This window comes from Balaenoptera musculus, chromosome 10 (genome assembly GCF_009873245.2).
Source record: "Balaenoptera musculus isolate JJ_BM4_2016_0621 chromosome 10, mBalMus1.pri.v3, whole genome shotgun sequence".
Classification (NCBI taxonomy): Eukaryota; Metazoa; Chordata; class Mammalia; order Artiodactyla; family Balaenopteridae; genus Balaenoptera; species Balaenoptera musculus.
Window position 1 is genome coordinate 66,010,598 of NC_045794.1, and position 22,718 is coordinate 66,033,315.

Genomic DNA, 22,718 nt, shown 5'->3' on the forward strand with positions numbered 1-22,718 from the left:
AAAGTACTGGGTAAAGGTTATCTAATTTTGCCATACCTTAGAACAGTCTAAAGAATAATAATTAAGAGTTTGGTATTAAAGAAGGAATAGGCAGATAAATTAAGGGAAGAGTATAAATGGTCCAGAAATAGACCTAAACACATAGAGAAAACTATTTATTGTGTGATAAAAGTGGTGTTTTGAACAAGGGGGTAAGGATGGACTGTTTGTTGTTCCAAATGTTAACAAACAAACAATAAAGATAGATTTTACCTCATTCTGTTTCAAAAAAAAAAAAAAAGCCCAATGGATCAAAACTCAAAATATTTAAAACAAAAGCAGAAAACCCTATTAACATTCCAGAAGGAACTATGAATGAATCTGTGAAAATAAGAATATTGGTGTGACAAAGACCTTTGTATATATCACACAAGAAGCCATAGTGAAGCCATAATGAAAAATAATGAGAAATTTGATTATAAAATATATAAATTTTATGTATGGCAAGGTAGCTAGCAGATAAATTGATTGATAGAGGCAAAGACAAATGACAAACCAAAAGAAAAATTCAATACATGTTACATTCTTAGTATATTTTTAAAAATAGAAAAATAGTATCATATGAAAATGTAATTAATAGAAAATGTATTTTAAATGGCCAAGACATAAGCAAAGAAGCTCAATTTTACTCATATTTAAGAAAATCAATATAAATATTAGGAGACATCAATTTGTATCTATCAAAAGGTCATAAATTAAAATGTTTAATACTATGGCAGTGAAAGTAAGAGGAAACAGTTGTTCAAACTGTTCAAGCACTTTTGTTCAGAGTGATATGATATAACTTGAGAACAATTTGTCAGTATCTTTCAAAATTTGAGATGCACAATATGATTTGGGAATTTTACTGCTGGTAATGTATTCTACAAATAGACTCCTACATATGTGCAAAAAGTTCAGTTATATTTATTCAGCATTTTATAATAACAAAATGAGATGAGTTTAAATCACCCTAAAGAGCTAAATAAGTATGTTATATTCAAACACTGAAATACTATACGGCTTTTTAAAGTAATGAGCTAGATATTGTTGTTTATGCTAATACGGAAAGATATAGGTAAATAAGAAATTTTTGCAGAATAGTGTGTATATTGCCCCATTTGTGGTCAATTTTATATGAATATATATAGAAAATCCTGGAAATAAATACAAGAACATATTAATAGTCATTGTCTCTGGGTAGTGGAAATATGGAATAAGAGGGAATTTCTATTTAAAATTTTACAGCCGTCTATAATTTTTGATGTTATATCATGAACTTCTTTCTATTACTGCTATAGTAAGAAAGTAGCAGCAATTTAAAAAGTGAATTAGCATTAATTTCTTATATTTTCTTCTAGATAACAATAACAGAGTGAAACTGATAGCTGATGCTAGTATTCCAGGATCGGATTATATTAATGCCAGCTATGTTTCTGTAAGTTGCTATTTTTATATATATATTTTTAAAACATAAATACTGCAGTATTACTCTTCAAACTATTTAAAACAAGAAATTCATTACAACCTCTATGACTTTAATGTACCAGTTCCTTACAACAACATTATGTACCCCCATTTTATAGATGGGGAAATGGAGGCTCCAGAGATCGCAATTTACCCAACGATCATTTCACTAATAAGTGGCAGATGTACAACTTCTAGCTACATATCCCCTGGTCTTTCCACTATTTCCTACGTTTGTCAGAATATTCTCTGTACACAATGAGGTCGGCCAACCTCTCTTTCAAAGAAAAATTAGTCCTATGTACAGTCATGTCCATATAATATAAAAACCTATTATGCTCTTCTTCCCTTCTAGATTTTCAGTCCTTCTAGGGGACTATGATGCCTTGTTCTTTTCATCCTCAGCTACTTACAGAACGTGCACTCCATTGTAGCTACTCAACAAGCATATCTTAAGTGAACCAACGTGGGGTGAACTGTGACATGCCTAGTATACTATGTTGCACATCATAGATAATAAATGCTTGCTGCATTGGATTGAAAGTTGAATAAACCGAAGTGTTTTAAGGATCTCTCCCTCTCCTTCTCCATGGCTCTTTTGTTCTCTCAATGCTCACCACTATCATAGGTACACAGAAACCTTAGATGCACCCAAGACCTCCACTTGGGTTGACACAATCACGAAATCCCAGAGTAGGAACTGCTTTTGTGGTTACTTAATCCAACCATTCACCCAGGAAATCTTTCTGAAAAATTACTTATAATTAGATATTAGCCTCTCTTGGCATTGATTCACCTATTTCCTCCTTAAGGCAGATGATTCTATCACGAACTACTCAAATACACAGTTGTTTTATAAAAACAAGATAAGTTCCCTTCTATTTTCACCACTGACTTCAATTCTAATATGTAGCAAAGTTAACTATGCTTCTTATCATGATTCTACAGATACTTGAAGGTTTCCTCTACTGCCCACACTCCCATTAGATTTTTATTTTTTCCTTATTCATAGTCTTCTCACTCAGGCCTGCCATTTCATTTGGTCCCACTGGGGCTCTGCTTATGTGATGCTCTGTCCTTTCCCCAACATCAAACATAACCTGTCCTATGTCCCATTCTCCCCAAGCCTCTGTTAAGGGGGAAAAGAAGAATTCATCCTAAATTTTATATTGGTTGATAATTACTCCAAAATTACAATTATATATTGAATCTTATTGTGAAAGAAGTGAACAATGGGAACATTTAAGATTTCTTAATAGGAGAAGTGACAGGGGGTTTGCAGAGGTTAATAAGGCATCCTTTGAATTTCATCCTGTTTTTGTGCTAGAACTTTAAATCTATTTTGAAGAAAACCCAAATTTACTATTGTGATGACATATTTTATTCATTTATCAAATCATTGATTTCCCTGGAAATGTAATTCTTTTCTAAAGATTTTGGTGAAATCTTGTGCTTACCAATTTTAATTGTATCCTAAACTCTATAGCATGTAGAAGTTTTACTTTGATTTGTAGAATGAGGCATATATATATTTAGATATTTAATCAATGATCATATATTTTGTGATACCATAGAACAGAGCAAGAACAAATTGTTGTATCAGTGATCTATTAATTTGTATCATTTTTATTCACCAATAAGTAGATACAAATGAATAGCTTATATCCTATAATGTTCAACCAGTTATGGGATGACAGTATAGGATATGAATACGATTAGGAAGGCAACCAGTTTTAGGAGGTATAACTGAACCACACATAAACAAAGGAATATTCATGAACCCCCAGTGTTCCCTCTAAATATTATAAGTTGTCAGGAGACAACCGTAAGAAGATCACAATACAGGATGAGCAATAAACTAAATCTGAGTACATTTATATATATACATATATATATATTCTGCTGTGGTCAAGTGATGTAATATAATAAATTTTACAGCAAAGGCACTATGACCCATATGTAATGATATGTGTAATCATTACTGAGCTACATGGTAAGCAGGCCCAGATGGAAAGCACTTTATATTAAGGCAGGTTTCAGTATTGGAGTGGGCAGTATGCTGTATTGCTTTTACTTCTGGGGATATCTCCTTTGTCTGGGATGTCAGGAACAGATGGAAATAGACAAAGTCATAATACCATAGTGGCCTCTCACTTCTCCATCCCCAAATTCAGGCAGTCTTCACCTCAGAAATAGTGAAGATTTCTCAGAATGAATGTTTGACACCTCAGTTTCCCCCAACTCCCCACTTTTGTTCCATGGCACCTCCATCTGAAAGTTCATGAACACTTGTTCCAGGAGCAAAAGACAAAGGCCATCTACAAATGGACTCTGAATTCCTATTTCTTTGGAAGCTAGAGGAAAAGGGAGAAGAACTATAGAGCAAGGTAGAGAGAAAGCAAAATAACTAGTGTTTAGATGGAAAAGAAAAAGTGAAGTCTGGAGAAGGGAAAAGGGAAGACCAGTAGGTGGTCTGAAGGATGTACTTTAAGACTAGGAAACTCCAGGCCTGGGTCTGTAATTAGATTACTATATGTTTATCTCTCTGCCCTTGGCTCTTCTTGGGAACTGTGCTCCTGAAGCTAGGACTCAAAGAGAGCCTGGAAAATGTTGATTAAGGATGGACTGTGGGAGAGAGGTAGGGAGGAAAATAGATACTGCATCCTTGTAAACAACCACTAATTGTACACGTGACTTTAGGAATGTTTTCAAGAAAGCTAACGATAAGAACATTATGTAATGGGACAAGACCCCAACCCGCCACCCCAAATTACCTCTCCTGTCAACCTGAGATGCCTGAAATTACTTCAATTTGAGGATAGCTTTTACCATAGCTGGAGATTGAAGATTAAAGGCTATGATGCAAATGAGCTGTAATCGTATCAGAAACATCAGATTTCGTCTACTCTGGTAGAAGATTATGGTACCAAAGGACATTGAATCCCTGAAAAAGGGAAATGCAAATAACTAGGAGAAACATTTTATAAATTGATCAATTACAGTTAATTGTCCTCACCCTTAAAACGCTTCCAGGACACCATTCTCTCGATTTTCCATCTACAGCTTTGACACTTTCATCTCAGTCTCGGTGGTTCTCTCTTATCTCTTTGGCCACCAAACACTGAAATTATCTAGAGCCCAATCCTTGAATTTACTGTTTCTTTCCAAACTCATTTCCTTGAAGATCTCAACCATTCTTGTGATTTTAAGTAAGATCTATTGGCTAACTACTTTGAAATTATGTCTCTAGTTTGGACTTCTTTCTGAATGCCAAACTCATATACCCAATTGCCTTCATGACATTCCCACTTGAATATCCAAAAGAGATTTCAAGTTTAATATTTCCATTATGAATTCTTGATTTTCCTTTTAACCTGTTTATCCTGGGTGTGGAGAAAAGGGAACCCACCTACATTGTTGGTGGGAATGTAAATTGGTGCAGCCACTATGGAAAACAGTATGGAGCTTCCTTAAAAAACTAAAAATAGAGTTACCATATGACCCAGCAATCCCACTCCTGAGCATATATCTGGAGAAAACTCTAATTCAAAAAAGTACTTGCACCCCAGTGTTCACAGCAGCACTATTTACAATAACCAAGACATGGAAGCAACCTACATGTCCATCGACAGGTGAACGGATAAAGATATGGTGTATATATACATAGGAATATTACTCAACCATTAAAAAAGAATGAAATAATGCTATTTGCAGCAACACAGATGGACCTAGAGATTGTCATACTAAGTGAAGTAAGTCAGAAAGAGAAAGACAGATACCATATGATATCACTTATATGTGGAATCTAAAATATGATACAAATGATCTTATATACAAAACAGAAACAGACTCAGACATAGAAAGCAAATTTATGGTTACCCAAGGGGAAAGGGGGTAGGGGACAGATAAATTAGGAGTTCAGGATTAGCAGATACAAAGTACTATCTATAAAATAGATAAACAACAAGGTCTTACTGTATAGCACAGGGAATGACATTCAATATCCTGCAATAAACCATAATGGAAAAGAATATGAAAAAGAATATATATTATATATGTATAACTGAATCACTTTGCTTTACACCAGAAACTAACACAACATTGCAAATCAACTATACTTAAGTAAAAAAAAAAATTTTTTTAAGTCTGCTCTTCCTGAAGTTTTCCCCATCTTCATTTGGAATCATTATTGACTCCTCTATTTTTCTTATACCCAGTATCCAATCCATAAGCAAATTCTCTTGGCTCTGTCTTCAGAATTTATCCAGATTTTATCACTTATCACAATCCCCATTGCTATCACCCAAACTAACCCTTGGTTGGATTGTTGCAATAACCTTCTAACTACTCTCCCTCCTTTCTCCTTTAAACCATATCAGCTTGTCTTACAGAAACCAGGATGAAACTCTTAAACCATATATTCTGTATGTTCAAAATCTTTCAAAGGCTTTCCATATCATTCAGAGTAAAATCCAAGATCTTATAATTACCTACTCTAGGACCTAAAGCACCACTGTCCCCCCTCCCTTGTTCTTTCCGACGTCACCTTCTATTACTGTCCCCCTCATTTCAGCCACTTGCTGTTCTTAGAACATTCCAGACACTCTCTCCTTTAATGCTGTTATACTTGACTTTCTACCTGGAACACTTTTCCTTCAGATCTTGAAGGGATTACTCCCTTTCTGCTTCAGTTCTTTCCTCAGATTTCACCCATGAGTCTTTTCTGAACACCCTATTTTCTGAAAACTCTCTCTCACAACACTTAGCACTTTTAAAAACTCTATGTAAATTGTTTATTTAATAGACTTATTAATAGGCTTAATGTCTATTTCCCCTAACTAGAATATAAGACAAATGAGAGCAGGAATTTTAGTCAGTGATGAATCCTCAGCCCCTGGAACAGTGCCTGACACACAGTAGACATTCATAAATATTATTTGAATGGAGGAATGTGCATATTTAAAAAGTCTGTAGAGAAAGTGACTAAAATATTAATGGTGCTTCATTCTGGATAGTGAGATTACAGATTAATTCCACATTCTATTATGTATTCTTCTGAATTTTCCAAACATTCTACATTGACTATATATTACTTTTTTAACCTAAAAAAAAAAAAAACCTTTACAATGTAAAATAATTATATATTTCAACTGAGACTGGAAACATAGAAATGCTTTAGCATATAGTTTATTTAAGAGACTCAAGGTTTTATCCCAGAAACTGTCACTGGGTGATTTTGGGAAAATCACCTCAAGTGGCTCATTATTCTTTAAAGTAAAATAAACTGGTTGGATTAGATTTTAGGGCCCCTTGAACTTTAAAATGTATATTTATTCTGTGTAACACTATATTCTCCGGCCACTGAGACAATTCCAATTTAAAAATAAAATTCACCTTTAATCCTCATTCCTCAAAATATTTTGATGTTTGGAATACACGTAATTTCATTACTATATTTTATTTATACAGTACCTTTCTTTAAGAAAAATCCACAGATACTACTCAAGTGGCATACTTACATTCCAGGTGAATGGACTGAGTTTTAGAATAACTTGATAAAATCTACAAGAGCTGTCATAATAGGGTTGAGACAAATCTCAGGTCCTACATTAGTTAAATGAACCTTCTTATTATTCACATTACTCTTGGTTTGGAGCTCTGGAGAATAACTACTAATGCCATAGTTTACATAGATAAGTAATTTCGTGGAGAAAGAGTATGAAAATATCTGCACAATCTTTAAATATATGACAATAACAGTGGAATGGGTGAGAGAGCTGGCTCTGGACTCAGACTACCTTACCAACTGTGAAACCTACCGCACATCACTTCACATTCCTTAGCTTCAGTATCTTCCTCTCTAAAATGAGGATAATAATAGTTCTAATTCACAAGGTTTTTATAAGAAACAAATTAATTGGAATATTAACTATAAGATGCTTAGCATATTGTCTGCCGTAAAGTGGTATTATTATTTTTTAGTCTTTACTGCTTTATTCAGAGTTAGAAATACATTTTAAGAACAGTTAGTTGTATAGTATATTACATTGTGAGGTTAAAATTAATGTTGGAAATTTTGAGTATCTATAATTATTTAGCATTCAAAAATGTACAATATTTTAAAATAGGTCATCTTACAACTAGTATGTTTTTCTTATGTTGCTCAAAAACTAAAAAATACTATATATATGTAAATATTGATTCAGTGTTGTAATTATATCATTCTAGGGCTACTTATGTCCAAATGAATTTATTGCTACTCAAGGTCCATTACCAGGAACAGTTGGGGATTTTTGGAGAATGGTGTGGGAAACCAGAGCAAAAACGTTAGTAATGCTAACACAGTGTTTTGAAAAAGGGCGGGTAAGTTATTTGAAAATCTTTTCACAAAACTTTTACAATTGTGTTAATATATGTGTGACAATTTTATCTAATACTTTGAGTCATCAATGACTCGGACATCTATAAAGCAGTTTTATCTTAGCAGCGATAACTGTGATATTTTATACAAACACACACACCACACAAACATATCTATATAAAACAATGGTTCTTATGACTGGTGATTTTTCTCTGAATACAGATCAGATGCCATCAGTATTGGCCAGAGGACAACAAACCAGTTACTGTCTTCGGAGATATAGTGATTACAAAGCTAATGGAGGATGTTCAAATAGATTGGACCATCAGAGATCTGAAAATTGAAAGGGTAAAAAAAAGGAGGGGAAGTCAAACATGATATAAAATATGAATGTTCTAAATGTCTAAAGTAAAATTAATTTCTAGACATACTGCTTGATACCTGTATATTCAATAGTGCTTTCCTATTATTTTCAAAATAGAAGTTTTGAATTGGCACCTGCCTTCAATATCTATGTCACTGTGTTTAATTCCAAATTATATACTTAAAGTTCATATTAACCAGTTAATATCAAATTCTTAGGTAGACAGGGGAAGAAAAAGGAGGAAACAACTAGATCACTAAGTTTATCTTATTTTATAAAGAAACTGTAATATCTGATTTAAAACAGGAATTTCCCAAATCACTTGTCTCTGTCTACATCCTAATAATTGGATTTTCTATTTAATCCAGAATCAATACAGAAGCGATAGCATAGGATCCCACTTATATAACGTAAAGGCCTATAAACACAGAAAATGATATAAGGATCTTTATACTTTCTGACATTATCAGATACTCTATACCTGTGTTTTGAATAATCTGTGAGTGTGTTTAAGTTGTTAGGTCAAAATTGTTCAAAATCTACTACTCTGGCATTACAAAATGTTACAGTATATTTGAATTTAAATACCCTACATTATCATCTGCTTGCAAGCCTTCTCATTGTTTGCATTTATACAGAAAGGCAATTTTCTTTATTGTAGCAATAGTAGAAGGCTTCTCTTATAGGAAATCATGAAAACACAGTTTCTTCTGTTTGGTAAATTGTCATTTCAAAAGATCACCTTGAAAACCTGGGAAGTCAGCTGTCTTATCATGTTTCTTTAATGTCATTTTGTCTAGCATGGGGATTGCATGACCATTAGACAGTGTAACTTTACTGCTTGGCCTGAGCATGGGGTTCCTGAAAACAGTGCCCCTCTAGTTCACTTTGTGAAGTTGGTTCGAGCAAGCAGAGCACATGACACCACACCTATGGTTGTTCACTGCAGGTAAGAAAGAGAGATTTTTAGAACCTCTGAACACTAGAAACACTAGAAATGGTACTGAAACTCAGCGTGACCTTTTTATGATCACGACACCATTGATTTTCTGGCAGAATGTTAATGTAGATTCAATCCAGCTTTTAGTTTTCAGATATTTTACTGGTTATAACAAATCAAGATGTAGTTTTATAAAAGGTTAGATGGCAGAGATAAAATGAGTAATGACTATGTCTAAAAGCAAGGGAAAATATATCCTGGTACAGGAATTTTCCTGAAATCTTGACTGGATTATACCTCTCGAAGGCCTTCAAATAAAAAAAAAAAAAAATTGTAGCCCATTTTTGATGTGGCTACACATCAAATGGATGAGTGTGGGTATGTAGGATTTTTTGATTTTTATGAATAAACATCTGATCCTTCATTATTTCAACTGATATTAGTCTAATATACTAATTTAAACTTTTTTGTAAAAGCAAATTTCTAGATTTGACTTACAAAGAATAAAGAAAATGAACTTTAAAATAAAGATCAAATTAAGTGACCAACCCAAGCATGATTCAAAATTTTTACAAACTATTCAAATGTCTTTCTTGGACCTAGCTTTTTGAACATGATAAATAGAATATGACTATAAATTAAGATTCTTCCCCTCTTTATTTTCACTGGTATTTTATACCACTGAAATACCAATACTCCCCCACAAAAAGAAATAAAGCTCACAGTTGTTTAGAATTCAGAGTTCTGGACATATTGATATGATTTATGATTCCTAACATGATATATCTAAATCAGTCTCAACATGAGTTTCCTCAACAGTTGTAGTTTGTAAATTAGAGAAAAAGTGGGTGATAATATACTGTTTTATGATTCCACTTACATGAGATACCTACAAGAGGTAAATTCATAGAGACAAGAAACTGGAATTGTGGTTACTAGGGACTTGGGAGAGAGAGAAATGGAGAGTTACTGTTTAACGGGTACATAGCTTCTGTTTGGGATGATGAAAATATTCTGGAAACAGATAGTGGTGATGGTTGCACAAGACTGTGAATGTGCTTAATGCCACTGAATTGTGCACTTAAATATGGTTAAAATGGTAAATTTTATGTTATGTATCTTTTGCTACAATAAAAAAATTTAAGTAACAATATCTTTTAACCCATTAATAATTATTAATTATAATAATTCCAAAAATTAATTGATGGATAATTATTCTAATGGGAATATACTATAATTAATGTGGTTAAATATGTAAGAAAATAGTAATCCATCCAATTTTTAAACTTTTTTTTTTTAGAGGAAAGAACTCAACATGTAATTTAAATGAGTCTACATTTTCCAGGAATATTTTAGATTTTTTAAATTGTAAGAGTAATACACAAATGCTTGCTCATTATGAGATATCTTTTATACATTTAAAAACATACAGAATTAAAAGTAAAAGTCTCATTCTTACCCTCCCAATTCCATATCCCCTCCATACACATAACATTTTTAACAGACCAGTATATAGTATAAATAGAATAACAGTTTGCTTATAAAGTCAGTGATTGATTTTAAACTGCCATCATTGATGATTAGAATGGATAGTAAGCTTCCTTCAGCTTCTCCATATTTTACACATACACTGCCACTGGATTAAAATAGTGGATTTAAAACTCCATTAAAAAAGAAAAGTACCTTCTCTCTTGTAGCCTCAAAAAGAGTAGTCTCCTCCTTTGTGATTTAAATAGATAAAAGAGACCAGAGGAAAAGTATGCTTATATTAATAATCATTTTTAAATATCATTTTAAAACTGTCTACTAAATGATTATCTCCAACCCCAACTTCTCACCTCAACTTTAGACTTACACATTGAACTTCCAGTTTAACCACAACATTCTGAAAATTTGATGTGTCCAAAACAGAACACGTAGATCAGTCTCCAAACTCACTCCTTCTCATCCCCATCTTGGAAAACAGCAGTCCACTCTGCTTTGTCCAGAAACCCTAGACTCATCCTCAACTCCCTGCTTCCTCTCACGTTCCACATCCAACCCAACAGCAAATACTCTGATCCCTGCCCCCCATCACCTCTTCACACACTCTCCCCACCCTGGTCTCCTTGCTTTTCTTTGAACACACAGAACACCCTCCCACTCAGATCTGTTCTCTTCCTGCGCCCTCAGGCCGCGATGCTCCTCTCCCAGGTACACACGTGGTGCACTCCCTAACCCTACTCAAGTTTCTTTTCAAATATCACATTGTCAGAGAACCTTTCTCTAAGACCCTATCCTACCCTATCACCTTTTATCTCCTTAACCTAATTTATCTTTCTCCATAGCACTTATTGCGGCTGGGTATATCCTATGCATGTTTCTTTTTTGTGTGGACTACCATTCTCCGTCCTCTAGAATATAAGCTCCATGAGTTCAGGGACTTTGTATTGTTCACTGCTGTACCCCAGATGCCTAGGACAGTGTCTGACACTCAAAATATACTGAATGATGTAATGACTGATTACTCTGTTCGGGCATATATGTGTATGTGTTATAGTGATCAGATTTATGTGGTAATGCTATTTCTTAAGTTGAATCATAGGTATTGTCGACATTAGAATATTTTTTACCTACAAAGATGGCAGTTTTGTGATGTTCAAACTGACATTTAAGACTAGGTGACCTTTCAAATTTTTTTTTTTTTTTTTCAGATTTACTTCCTATATTAACCATTTAAGTACCTAGGAGTCTTGTCTTTCTAATTGGAATTTCTGAAAAAATCCTGTCAGGTTTATCAATTAACCGTTTATATGGAGCACATACCTGTCCTTCAGTATTAAACTAATTTCTTAAAAGGAAATAGCTTTCCAATTTTATTATCTATAGGAAGGAAAAGAAAATTCTAGGGAAAGTGAAAAGAACACACGAGAGTCTATCAATGTGATGCAGAGGAAGTACTATATGGGCTAAATACTATAGTTGACATTTTTCATGTTTAGCATTCCTATTGGTAACCAAAAATATATTCAATAAAAAATTTCTGGGGTTAAGAATTTTCAATGATTTTTAAAAATCTTCCCCATACTTCTCCAACTACAACCCTTAAAATATTATGAAAGAAGAGGGAAAGTTCCACTGGTTAAAAAAAACCTCAAATATTTGACAGAGTATTAATGATAATCATCTTGCTCTGTCTAAACAGTCTTGGGAACAATATAAATCCAAAGAAACTCCAAAGAAAATCTACCTCCAAATAAGAAAAGAAACTATTTATAATTTATTGCTATCATAGTTTATCTTCTTCATCACCATCAACATGAACAGCCTTTTTGCTGAATAATTTGCATGTAATTTCACTCTTCCTGCAGTGCTGGAGTTGGAAGAACTGGAGTTTTTATTGCTCTGGACCACTTAACACAACATATAAATGATCATGATTTTGTGGATATATATGGATTAGTGGCTGAACTGAGAAGTGAAAGAATGTGCATGGTACAAAACCTGGTAAGATATCTAAAACTTCAAGCAGTTATCAGCTCTAGAATTTCTGCCTGGGAGGATCTTAGTGGCAGTGATCTGGTTAGACATGGACTTGAACTATATTAGCAAAGCAGACATTCTCTTTTCCTACATTATAAACCTCTGGGTGGGGGCAGGGTCTTGGGGACGGCAGCTGATGGGGATTATAGGAGAACTGAAACCCACATGCCCCAGTTATCCTTCAGCACTGTTACTGACTACTCATCCTACCTTGTTTATACTGATAGGCAAATACAAAATAATTCATAAAATGGATTTGTCTTTAGCTTTTGGGAAACTTAGAAAATGAATCAAATTAATTTCTTTTGTAAACATGCTAGAAGTTGTATTTGGGAAACGTTTATTAACTGTTACAGGTTTCTATGTATTTCACTTGTCCATATTTATCCCTTTTTATTAGTAGTACTAATAATGTTTGTTATAGCATGTCATCAACTAGCTAACTGGGAGTTGTTTGTTTTGTTGTTCTGGTTTGGACATAAAAATATTTTTAAAATATAGATTTTTGTCATTAAAAAAATCATACGGTATAATGGTAACGAAACTAAAAACCCTGTTGAGTGTCTAGTAGGTTCCAAGTATTATACTAGATCCTTTACATGTATTATCTTATTTAATTCTTTATTCATAAGGCAGGGCCAATGAAACTAACCAACAGACTAGGTATTATGGTCTCTGCTTTACAAATAGGGAAGCAGATGTTCAAGAATTTAGTGATATTCAAAGGTCAGAGCTAAAATTCAAACCCAAGTCTGTCTAACTATAATACATAGGATGTTCCTGTCATATCTTTGGATTGATATTTTTATGCTACACAGAGATTTTTCTCACAGTAAATATACAGATCTTCTATAACGGTATTTTCTAGGGTACCTACTAGAAAACACAAGTGGCTTTACAGTCATTAAAGGTGTGAGAAAACAGGCTCTTTGCTAAAGTAAGTTTGAGAAAGAATTTCTTAGAATTACAGCCTGTATGCTAATGTGCATTGACAATTATAAATACAGAGCCCTTGTGGACATTTCCCAGACTTACATGACTATGAAATCCTTGAACACTTTTTGACCCCCAAACCTAAAATGCCATGATGTCATGGAACATTAACGTTCTTAGGAAGATGCTGCTCTAGACCAGAGACATCCAAACCTTTAGGAACACACAGCCCTTTCAGGAGAAATGTTTGAGCATTCAACTCCAATACATATATATTTATTCTTAGAATGTAGATTGTGCAATTATGTAAATTATAAAGCGTACACAAGAAATTGAAAAACACGAGATAAAGGTCAAATAAGCAATTTTGACAACCTTGCTAATAGTGGTGGCTTCATATTATCATAAGGTATTTTCAAAAGATAAAATAAACACTTAGCAGAAAATAATTCTGTTTCAATAGTGGTTTTAAATACATATTTTAAATTATTTGTAATTTTTTAAAAAAGTGATCTAGCTTTTTGTCAGATCTGATTACACTGTTGTTGCTTTCACCTCACAGCATGGCTATAAGACGGTTATTCTAGGAGCATGAAAAATGTCAGCGCCGCCATTTTATTGTCATTCATTGGTGCTTGCCTGACAGATACTGTCTTTAATCCACAGTCTCTTTGTAGGAATCTTTTTAAGCCACTTCAATTATGTGATGGCTAGGTCAAACTAGGTACTGTAATCCATATGCATTCCCTTATATGCTGAAGGGAGCACATGAGTGAAGTATCACTCTTCCCTTAGGAAACCTCAGAAATGGACTATGTCTTGTGGCCAGGCTTGGCTTCATGGGTATGCAGCCTATGCAGTCTCACGGGTCCCCACGCTCAAAAGGGCCTTGCACTTGATTTAATGTTTGCTGACACTGTTTTGAAAATCTTTAATAATTTTTGAGGAAGGAAACTCGTATTTTCATTTTGTAGTGGACCCCACCAATTATGTAGCTGGTTGTTATCCAAAGATCTTTTAAGGGCTTCAATATCAATACGACCATTAATGATTATTAAAACCAAAATTCTTTCTTATTTTTAGTTGAGAATAAGAATAAATAGCTAGCATTTTCCTCCCATGTCCCTGGGTGTACACATGTGCACTGGTGATCAATGTTCTTGGCATTGATCGAGATTGGTTGGCTCTCTGGGAGAGGTTAGAGGGTGCAAATGATTGGGATATTTCCTTGTAGAGACTAGATTCCGTCTTCAAATAATAGAAGTCGAATTTTGTCATGCTCTACAATTTTGTGGAACCAAACTTTGTAAAGAGTGTGTTCAAGCATGCCTGTGAATAATTTCACACAATTCAGTATTCAGTATATGCTATAAACGTCACACACATTATGCTGGAATAACCAGCCAGAGGAAAATGCTGCAGGTTGGGTAGGGGAATGAAAAGAGCCTGAATTTTGGTGTCAGAGAATTGAGTTCAGATTCCAGTCCTGCTAATTGCTGGCTTTGTGACTTTGTTTAATTAACCTCTCTGAGCTATTTCTCTTTTGTAAAATAGCTGTGTTACACTTTTCACAAGTTTATTATAAGTATTAAATAAGAGAAAGTATCTAAAGCACCAAGCATGCAGTAAATGCCCAGCGTGCAGTAAAGGTCTGACAATATAGTTGTGCCGATTGCTTTTTAAGATAAAAAGGTGGCAGTTGTTAAAATCCTGATAAACACTTACTGAATCAATAGGTAGAAGTCATGACTATTAGTTGGCATGTTTGAAATAAGTACATCTTCATCAATATTCAAGAAAAGTATAGGTAGCCCTTCCATAAGAGGTTATAAAATTAAGGTACATCCATGTTTACTAAATAATTAGCCTCCATTTTGTAAACGATATAAATCACAATTCTCAGATCCTCGCTTAAAATGTGCTACTCCAAAGGTCTCTTTCACCGGACTTTGTTCCCAGAAGCTATGCTCTTTACCGTCTTTTCTCTGTGATGAAAAAAAAGGAAAATGACCACACCTTGGCTCCAGTCCTTATAAACCAGCATTGCCTTGCACAAGAGTGGTTTCTTAGTTTCTTCTCTTGCACTTGGGAATGATTCCAATTTCTGTGAAGAATGCTGTCTCAGCACATACTACAGTAGCCATGGCCAGGGGTGGGGAGGCGGGAACCTCAGCAATATATCACCACTAAAAGACACCAGAGGGCCCAGACCCTGGAGAGAACCTAAAGTTCTTTCACTGTCTACCAAAACACAGCTCACAGCAGCCCCAAGAGATGTGAAAGAGCTTTCTGAGAGAATACTCTGCAGTGAGATAATATCCTGAGATACTATTCCTGCCTCAAAAAAGGATTAATCTGGATGAATCCCTTTCCTGCTCTGGTTCTCTTGAAAATTGACTGATGTAAACTCCTGAGGTAGAAGAAAAAAGAATAATATATTTTTGGTGCCTAGTTTTTTGCCAGCAACATATATATATGGCTGGCCTTAAATCTCACAACATAGCTTTTCTGATCCCCCAGATGAGGAAACTGAACATCAGAAAAGTTTAATTCTTAAGATAACAGGACTATCTAGGGTAGAAACTGGAACTGAACTCTTCACTGCCTCTTTGGCAATAACACACCACGGCAGAGGGATCTTGGAAAATGTAGTACTGCCTTGTGGAGCTCAGCCTGCCCTGCTGGCAGAGTTTACACCCATCATTCTTTCCAGAGGAGAAAGATGAGATTGGGACAGTCAGAAGTTTCACATATCAAATGTGACTTCAAATTCAAATGTGTTTTTTTTTAAATACCAGAACTCATAAATTTAAATGACTGTTGTTTTCAAAGAAATTATACCATGTCAATATATCTCTGCCAATAATGTTATTCACTGTGCAGTGTATATTTTAAAATACTCATTTGGAATTACCTTGAGAAGAAATTTAACATCAATTTCAATAGAATTTTTATTACCTTATAACAATCCTTCATTTCTTACCAAAACTGAATTATGTAACTTGATCATCCACCTTACAAACTTGATCCCTAATGACTTCTGAATGTTCTCCAAATCAAGTCTGTCCTTAAATGATAAAGATCCGGCTAACTGTGAGAATTAAATGAGGCTAAGTCAACAAACATTCATTATGCAACTACCACATTCCAGGCACTATTACACTCAATGGGAATATAGCAGTGAATATGACAGAGTTCTGTCCTCATAGAACTGACAGTGATGAGATGTGTGTGGAAACATTTTGTAATCCACGAAGAAATAGGTATTCCTAATAATGACCAACAATCTCTAGAGACAGTTTCAGTGGAGAAGTTCCAAAAAGGTTTTGAGGTATAGTAGCAATAGATATGAATATAACTTCTTAAGATGGTCACTTTAGAGGACATTCTATTTAAATCAGTTGTCAGTATGTCTGTTTGTGTGTGTGTGTGTGTGTGTGTGTGTGTGTGAATCTTAAACATTTGGTTATATTCCTTTAACTTCAGGTACCTTCCCTATGTAAAAATGAGGGTGCTTTTCTATGACTGTAACCTTAACTACCTTTGGGAAAGTCCAAACCCAGAAATGCTAACAGGTTATTGAATTATATTGAATAAACTTAAAGAACCCAGATGGTATTGAATTTAATCCGAACTTTAGATGAAATGTTAGGAGTCCTGCCTTGTATTTACAAATAGAGACCAGATCCTTGACATTAAGTAGGCCAAATGTTGGGTGATTAACAGAATTGTTAAACATTTTAAATATGCTGATGGTGTGTAGATATGCTCAGTCACAGCTTTTGAAAGTAAATTTAGTATCTGCATTCCAACAGCCATTCTAACAAGAAAAGTATTTATAAGAAAAATTACTCAATTATGCCTAACAGGAAAAAGGAAACTTATAAACAAATTTAAATAATTTGCTACTTTTTAAAATTACAGAGAGAAAGAACATATGAACACTTAGTATTTAATGACAAGTATTTTAAAAAACTGGAAACTACAAAAAGCCACAGGAATTTAGCAAACCTTATGTTTGAAATGATAAAAAATCATTTATATTCATGGTAAATTCTGTGCCTCTAACTTAGCTATTTAACATTTGTTGAATTCAATATTACTTTTCACTGTAAAAGTATAGCCCCCCCTTATAAGAAAATCCCTACCCCGTCCATTTATTTAACCATCCTTTCCTTTCTTTGGTGTCTAGGCACAGTATATCTTTTTACATCAGTGCGTTCTGGATCTCTTATCAAGTAAAGGAAGTAATCAGCTCATCTGCTTTGTTAACTATTCAGCACTTCAAAAGATGGACTCTTTGGACGCCATGGAAGGTAAACAGAGGCAATGTATATCAATTTACTACTAGTTTACCACCTATAGCAGGAGCATTAATTTAATAATAACCATATGTTGAAAATGTTTTAGAAGCTTGGCTAGCACACATATCAATTTTTTAATTTCTCTCTAATCCAAGTTAGGATAATAGCCTTTCCAGGTACACTGTATTTTTGTCATGAAGCATTTAAATCTTTTGAACTGTTAACTTCAATTCTCTCTTGTGACATGTTACTTTATGTTATAGGTGATGTTGAGCTTGAATGGGAAGAAACCACCATGTAAATGTTCAGACCAAAGATTACAACTGGAAGATATTTTCAAATCCCAGGGGCCAAAATACCCCCTTACTCTTCTGAATTGAAATGTGCAACCTTAAATAAATCTCTACGCTTCCCTCACTGTGCCTTACTAAATGGATTGACATTTTATGAATAGTTCTAGGAAATAGCTAATTCAGGATAGTTATCTGTTTTGTACAGAATAAATATTATACATGTAAAATGTTTAAGAAGAGATATCCCAGAGATTTTTGAAGCCTTCTGTATTTTGGGAATGAGCCAAATATAAAATTATTATTATATTTACGTTAATGTTTCAATGTGAATTTTCCCTACATATTGGATTTGATCTTGAACAAAAGTTGTAAATGTTGATTCAGTAGTGTTATTTTGGCCTCCAGGGTGTTGACTTTTCTCGTGGATAACTTCCAGGACTGTCATAATGATCTGTACTTCCATGTATGCCCCTGTGTTTTGAATCCCCTGTTTTATGAGTGCTGAGATATCATCTCATGATCTCGAACAGCTGAACAGTAACCCCCTGACACTGCTGGCGTTACTTAGCCTTTATACAACACACAGTAGCTCTTCGGGTGCACTTAGGGCTATTTCAATTGCATTGTAATCTTTAGTTTGAAAAACAAAAGGACAAATTAAACAGTGCAATTGCTCATGTGAAGTTGTCGAGTACTTTTCTAGCCTGTCTGCATTTGTACATTTTCAGGAACAAGCTGTACCACTATATTGTATATTTGAATACATAGTTAAATGTATCAGTATTTGTCCATTAGATATGTATGCAACCTAATAACAATTTTGAAGGGTTTCTTCAGCAGAAATGTATGAAAACAGTAATAAAAATGTAATGTGTTACAAGGTCATAAACCAATGATGTGCTGCTGTGGTGCCAACCAGAGACTTCCGAATAGATTACATAAAACGGTCTTTATTTCATTTCCCAAGGCTGATCATTGAGGAGTGTATTAGGTGGAACTGAACACAAAGAAATTAACCAGACTGTAGCAAATTAGAGATTTTTTTTTAAAAGAAAATAATTCACCCTCCTTTTTGTTAGACAGTAACAATGTACAAAGTAAGTTTTGAACTATATGAAATTATTTTGTCATAGATTTCAATTAAGGGTCATAAAATAGTATTAATTATCTTATTTCTTTTATGGTAAGAATCATATCTTATACTTATTTCTGCTGGAATATACATATAGAAAAAGTGATGGCCAATAAAATTGAATTTTAAGGAACTGAGTCACTCTGCAGCATGATTTCAGAGGTCCTTATAAACATAAATTTGATTTTGTATCACATATTAAGATATAATTAATAGTTATCTTAACATAATGAAGTATAAGTACAATATAGTAATATAATGTGTATAAATAATTAAGATATAATAATTTCCCAAGGTATCCAAAGACAGTAATTTTAAAATCAAATTTATTATGCAAGAAATTAACTCCTTTAGTCTTACAGGCAATCCTGCTTTCTGTTTTTTATGGCAAGGGTGTGTAAATAAATACAATCCATTAGTGTTCCAACCAAAAAGTTTACTCTATAGAAAGTTACAGAAAACAATAAGAAATGATGAAAACTCTAAAAGATTCAAGTTTGAGTGACAAGTTCTTCAGTTTGCTTCACGTGTCAGTCATTGAAAATGAGTGGTAAGCCAGTACTTATTAATGTGGGTTTTTGTATTCATGGAAGACAGATAACAGCCTGTGGAAAGTACTGGTGAGTCTACTTTTAAATGTATTAAATGGTAAGAAAATAAATCCTTCAATCCACAAGCCAGTCCATTTTCTATAATATCTATATAAAACAGAGAGTACAGAATAGAGTTGACCCATGTGTATATGCATGTGTGTGCATATAAAAAAAGTTTTACTATAAGGCCTCCTCTAAAAGAGTGCTTATCAATCTTTAATGTGTATACAAATCATCTGCAGATTGTGGTAAAATGCAGATTCTGCTTCAGTAGGTCCAGGATAGCACCTAAGATTCTTCATTTCTAGAAAGTACTCAAGTAATAATATTGCTGCCTGAGCTCGGGCCATACACTGAATAGCAAATCTCTAAAAGACAGGATCAGAATAATTTTATTTCCACCTGAAATTATTTGAAACATGTTAAAAAAGATTTGTCTTCGTTATCAAAAACATAACAGAGCACCTGTTAAATGTGTATAGCTCACTAGCTGTATCACAAAACTGTAACTGAAACTGAATTGAAACACATATTAATGTTGACTAAATTTTCTCTTAATTATATTGTGAAAATGCTAGTTCACAGCCAAATTTTTATAGGTGGCTACTAAGTGCAAATTAAAATAATGAAGAACATCTGTAACATTTTTAGATCAGATTTGTCAAAATACTTTGAAGCATATGTACAATAAATGAGCAACATGTGTTTTATCTGAACCAAATGAAACTGGAGCCTCTCAGAATGGTTTGCCAGAAACGAGAGCAGCTGTGGGTATCACCTCTACTTTCATCCTGCTTTAAAACACAGAATTTTCTTCTTTCACTTTATAGGTTGAAATGTGTAATAAGACTTTTGAAAAAGCTAATTAAACCTTTCCCTCTTCATAAAGGAGATGGTGATTCACTCTTCACATCTGGTACCAAACACTAGATTTTAAAAATGAAATTTAAGTTCAGCAAACTACTGTACACGTCCATGACATTATTGTGATAGGTCCACTTTTGTAGTTCAACTTTTAGAAAACTTACAGTAAAGTTTTTGATGATGCCAGTAACACAAAATGATCTGAAATTCTCAACTGAATGATATTAAAAAGTGAAAATGTGGGATAAAAAAGTTCATAAAGCATAATCTTGACAAAACAGCTTGCCTTCTTAGGACAAGTAATACTTCATGGTAAATGACATCATGAATATGCATAGAGCTTCCATTTGGAATCGAAACTCATATACCCATCAGTTCATGAAGATGTTCTGAGGAATAGATTAGATCACACATATGAAGGTGTTTCAAAAAGTACAAAGAACTCTACAAAGTTAAGATAATTTTTTTCCCAGGTTGGACAGTATGTAATATTTATCAGTAAGATAATGCACCCCATTATAAGACTGTATTGTATTTGTGATATTAATTCCATGTTTGTATGTCTGTTTCATATGCAAACGTTAAAGAGAAAATTATGGCAGATATACTGATTTCTGCTAAATAAAACCACTGATGCTTTGTTTTTCATGAATGATTAAGAGCGTTCTCAAGGAATGTTGGACTAAAGTGAATAGATAAACAAATAACAAATTGTGATTTAGAAAACAAATCAAGAAAATTTCCATTTCAGGTGTTTCAAATGGACATACTAAATCACTGTCTACAATACAGTCATTTGAAAATAAAACTGTAACTTAATAGAAGGTGATGAAAAGCATTATTCTCCCTTGTTAATGAGATTATGTTTCTTTAGAATCACAAGCTTAAATTATTTTAATTTTTACTGAAAGTATTAGATTGAGAAGTCATTTTAGTAAATTATAAACTTTTCAGAATACTTTTACACCCATCATCCTGATTAATCCTTACAAAATCCTCTAAGATCTGCAGTGTCCCATATTACAGATAAATATAATGAAAGCTTAACAGATGTGCCAGAGACCACATTTAGTAACGATGGAAGCTGCATATCATAAGAGACCACATTTAGTAAAGATGGAAGCTGCATTTCAGTATCACAAGTTACTGAAAGCCAATGATAAAGATAAAAATTCTAAAGGCAACAAAGAAAATAGAGAGCTATTGAGGTGTTCAAATATAAGAAAATATGCTGGCTTCTATTCAGAAACAATGCAAGCCAACTGACAATGGAATGACATATTCAAAGTGCTCAAATTACCTCCTAAACCTGATTAAGGGCAAATACAAAAAAACTAGAGCTAATGTCATGGTGAAATATTAAAGGCCTTCATCCTAAGAGCAAGAAAAAAGCAAAAACGCCCACTTTCACAACTTATATTCAACACTGTACTGGTGTTTCTAGCCATTACAATAAGGCCAAAAAAAAAAAGAAAGGAAGAAAAGGAATAAGGTTTGTAAATGAAGAGAAAAAATTGTCTATATGAGTAGAGAGTATAATTATGTATGAGGAAATTCCTGAAAAAGCTACAAAAGAGAAAAAGCCACTAGGTATAATAAATAGCTTTAAAAAGGTTACAGGATAGGGCTTCCCTGGTGGCGCAGTGGTTGGGAGTCTGCCTGCCAATGCAGGGGACACGGGTTCGAGCCCTGGTCTGGGAAGATCCCACATGCCGCGGAGCAACTGGGCCCGTGAGCCACAACTACTGAGCCTGCGCGTCTGGAGCCTGTGCTCCGCAACAAGAGAGGCCGTGACAGTGAGAGGCCCGCGCACCGCGATGAAGAGTGGCCCCCGCTCGCCACAACTAAAGAAAGCCCTCGCACAGAAACGAAGACCCAACACAGCCAAAAATAAATAAATAAATAAATACATTTAAGAAGTTTAAAA

The 22,718-nt window shown here is 34.0% G+C and overlaps 1 protein-coding gene and 1 long non-coding RNA gene across 3 annotated transcripts in view; one reads left to right on the forward strand and one right to left on the reverse strand.

Annotated features, from left to right (window-relative positions):
• The window catches only part of PTPRQ (protein tyrosine phosphatase receptor type Q), a 269,344-nt gene extending 250,002 nt beyond the window's left edge, over positions 1 to 19,342 (forward strand). Inside the window, exons 54-60 of the mRNA XM_036865712.1 lie at positions 1,380 to 1,456; positions 7,714 to 7,848; positions 8,069 to 8,194; positions 9,011 to 9,159; positions 12,501 to 12,636; positions 17,798 to 17,921; positions 18,173 to 19,342. Coding sequence (XP_036721607.1) covers positions 1,380 to 1,456; positions 7,714 to 7,848; positions 8,069 to 8,194; positions 9,011 to 9,159; positions 12,501 to 12,636; positions 17,798 to 17,921; positions 18,173 to 18,210 — 785 coding nt within the window. The 3' untranslated portion in view covers positions 18,211 to 19,342. The remainder of the gene's footprint in view (positions 1 to 1,379; positions 1,457 to 7,713; positions 7,849 to 8,068; positions 8,195 to 9,010; positions 9,160 to 12,500; positions 12,637 to 17,797; positions 17,922 to 18,172) is intronic.
• LOC118901912 overlaps positions 1 to 22,718 on the reverse strand; it is a 90,124-nt gene that overhangs the window by 43,771 nt on the left and 23,635 nt on the right. The gene's annotated exons all lie outside the window — the stretch shown is intronic.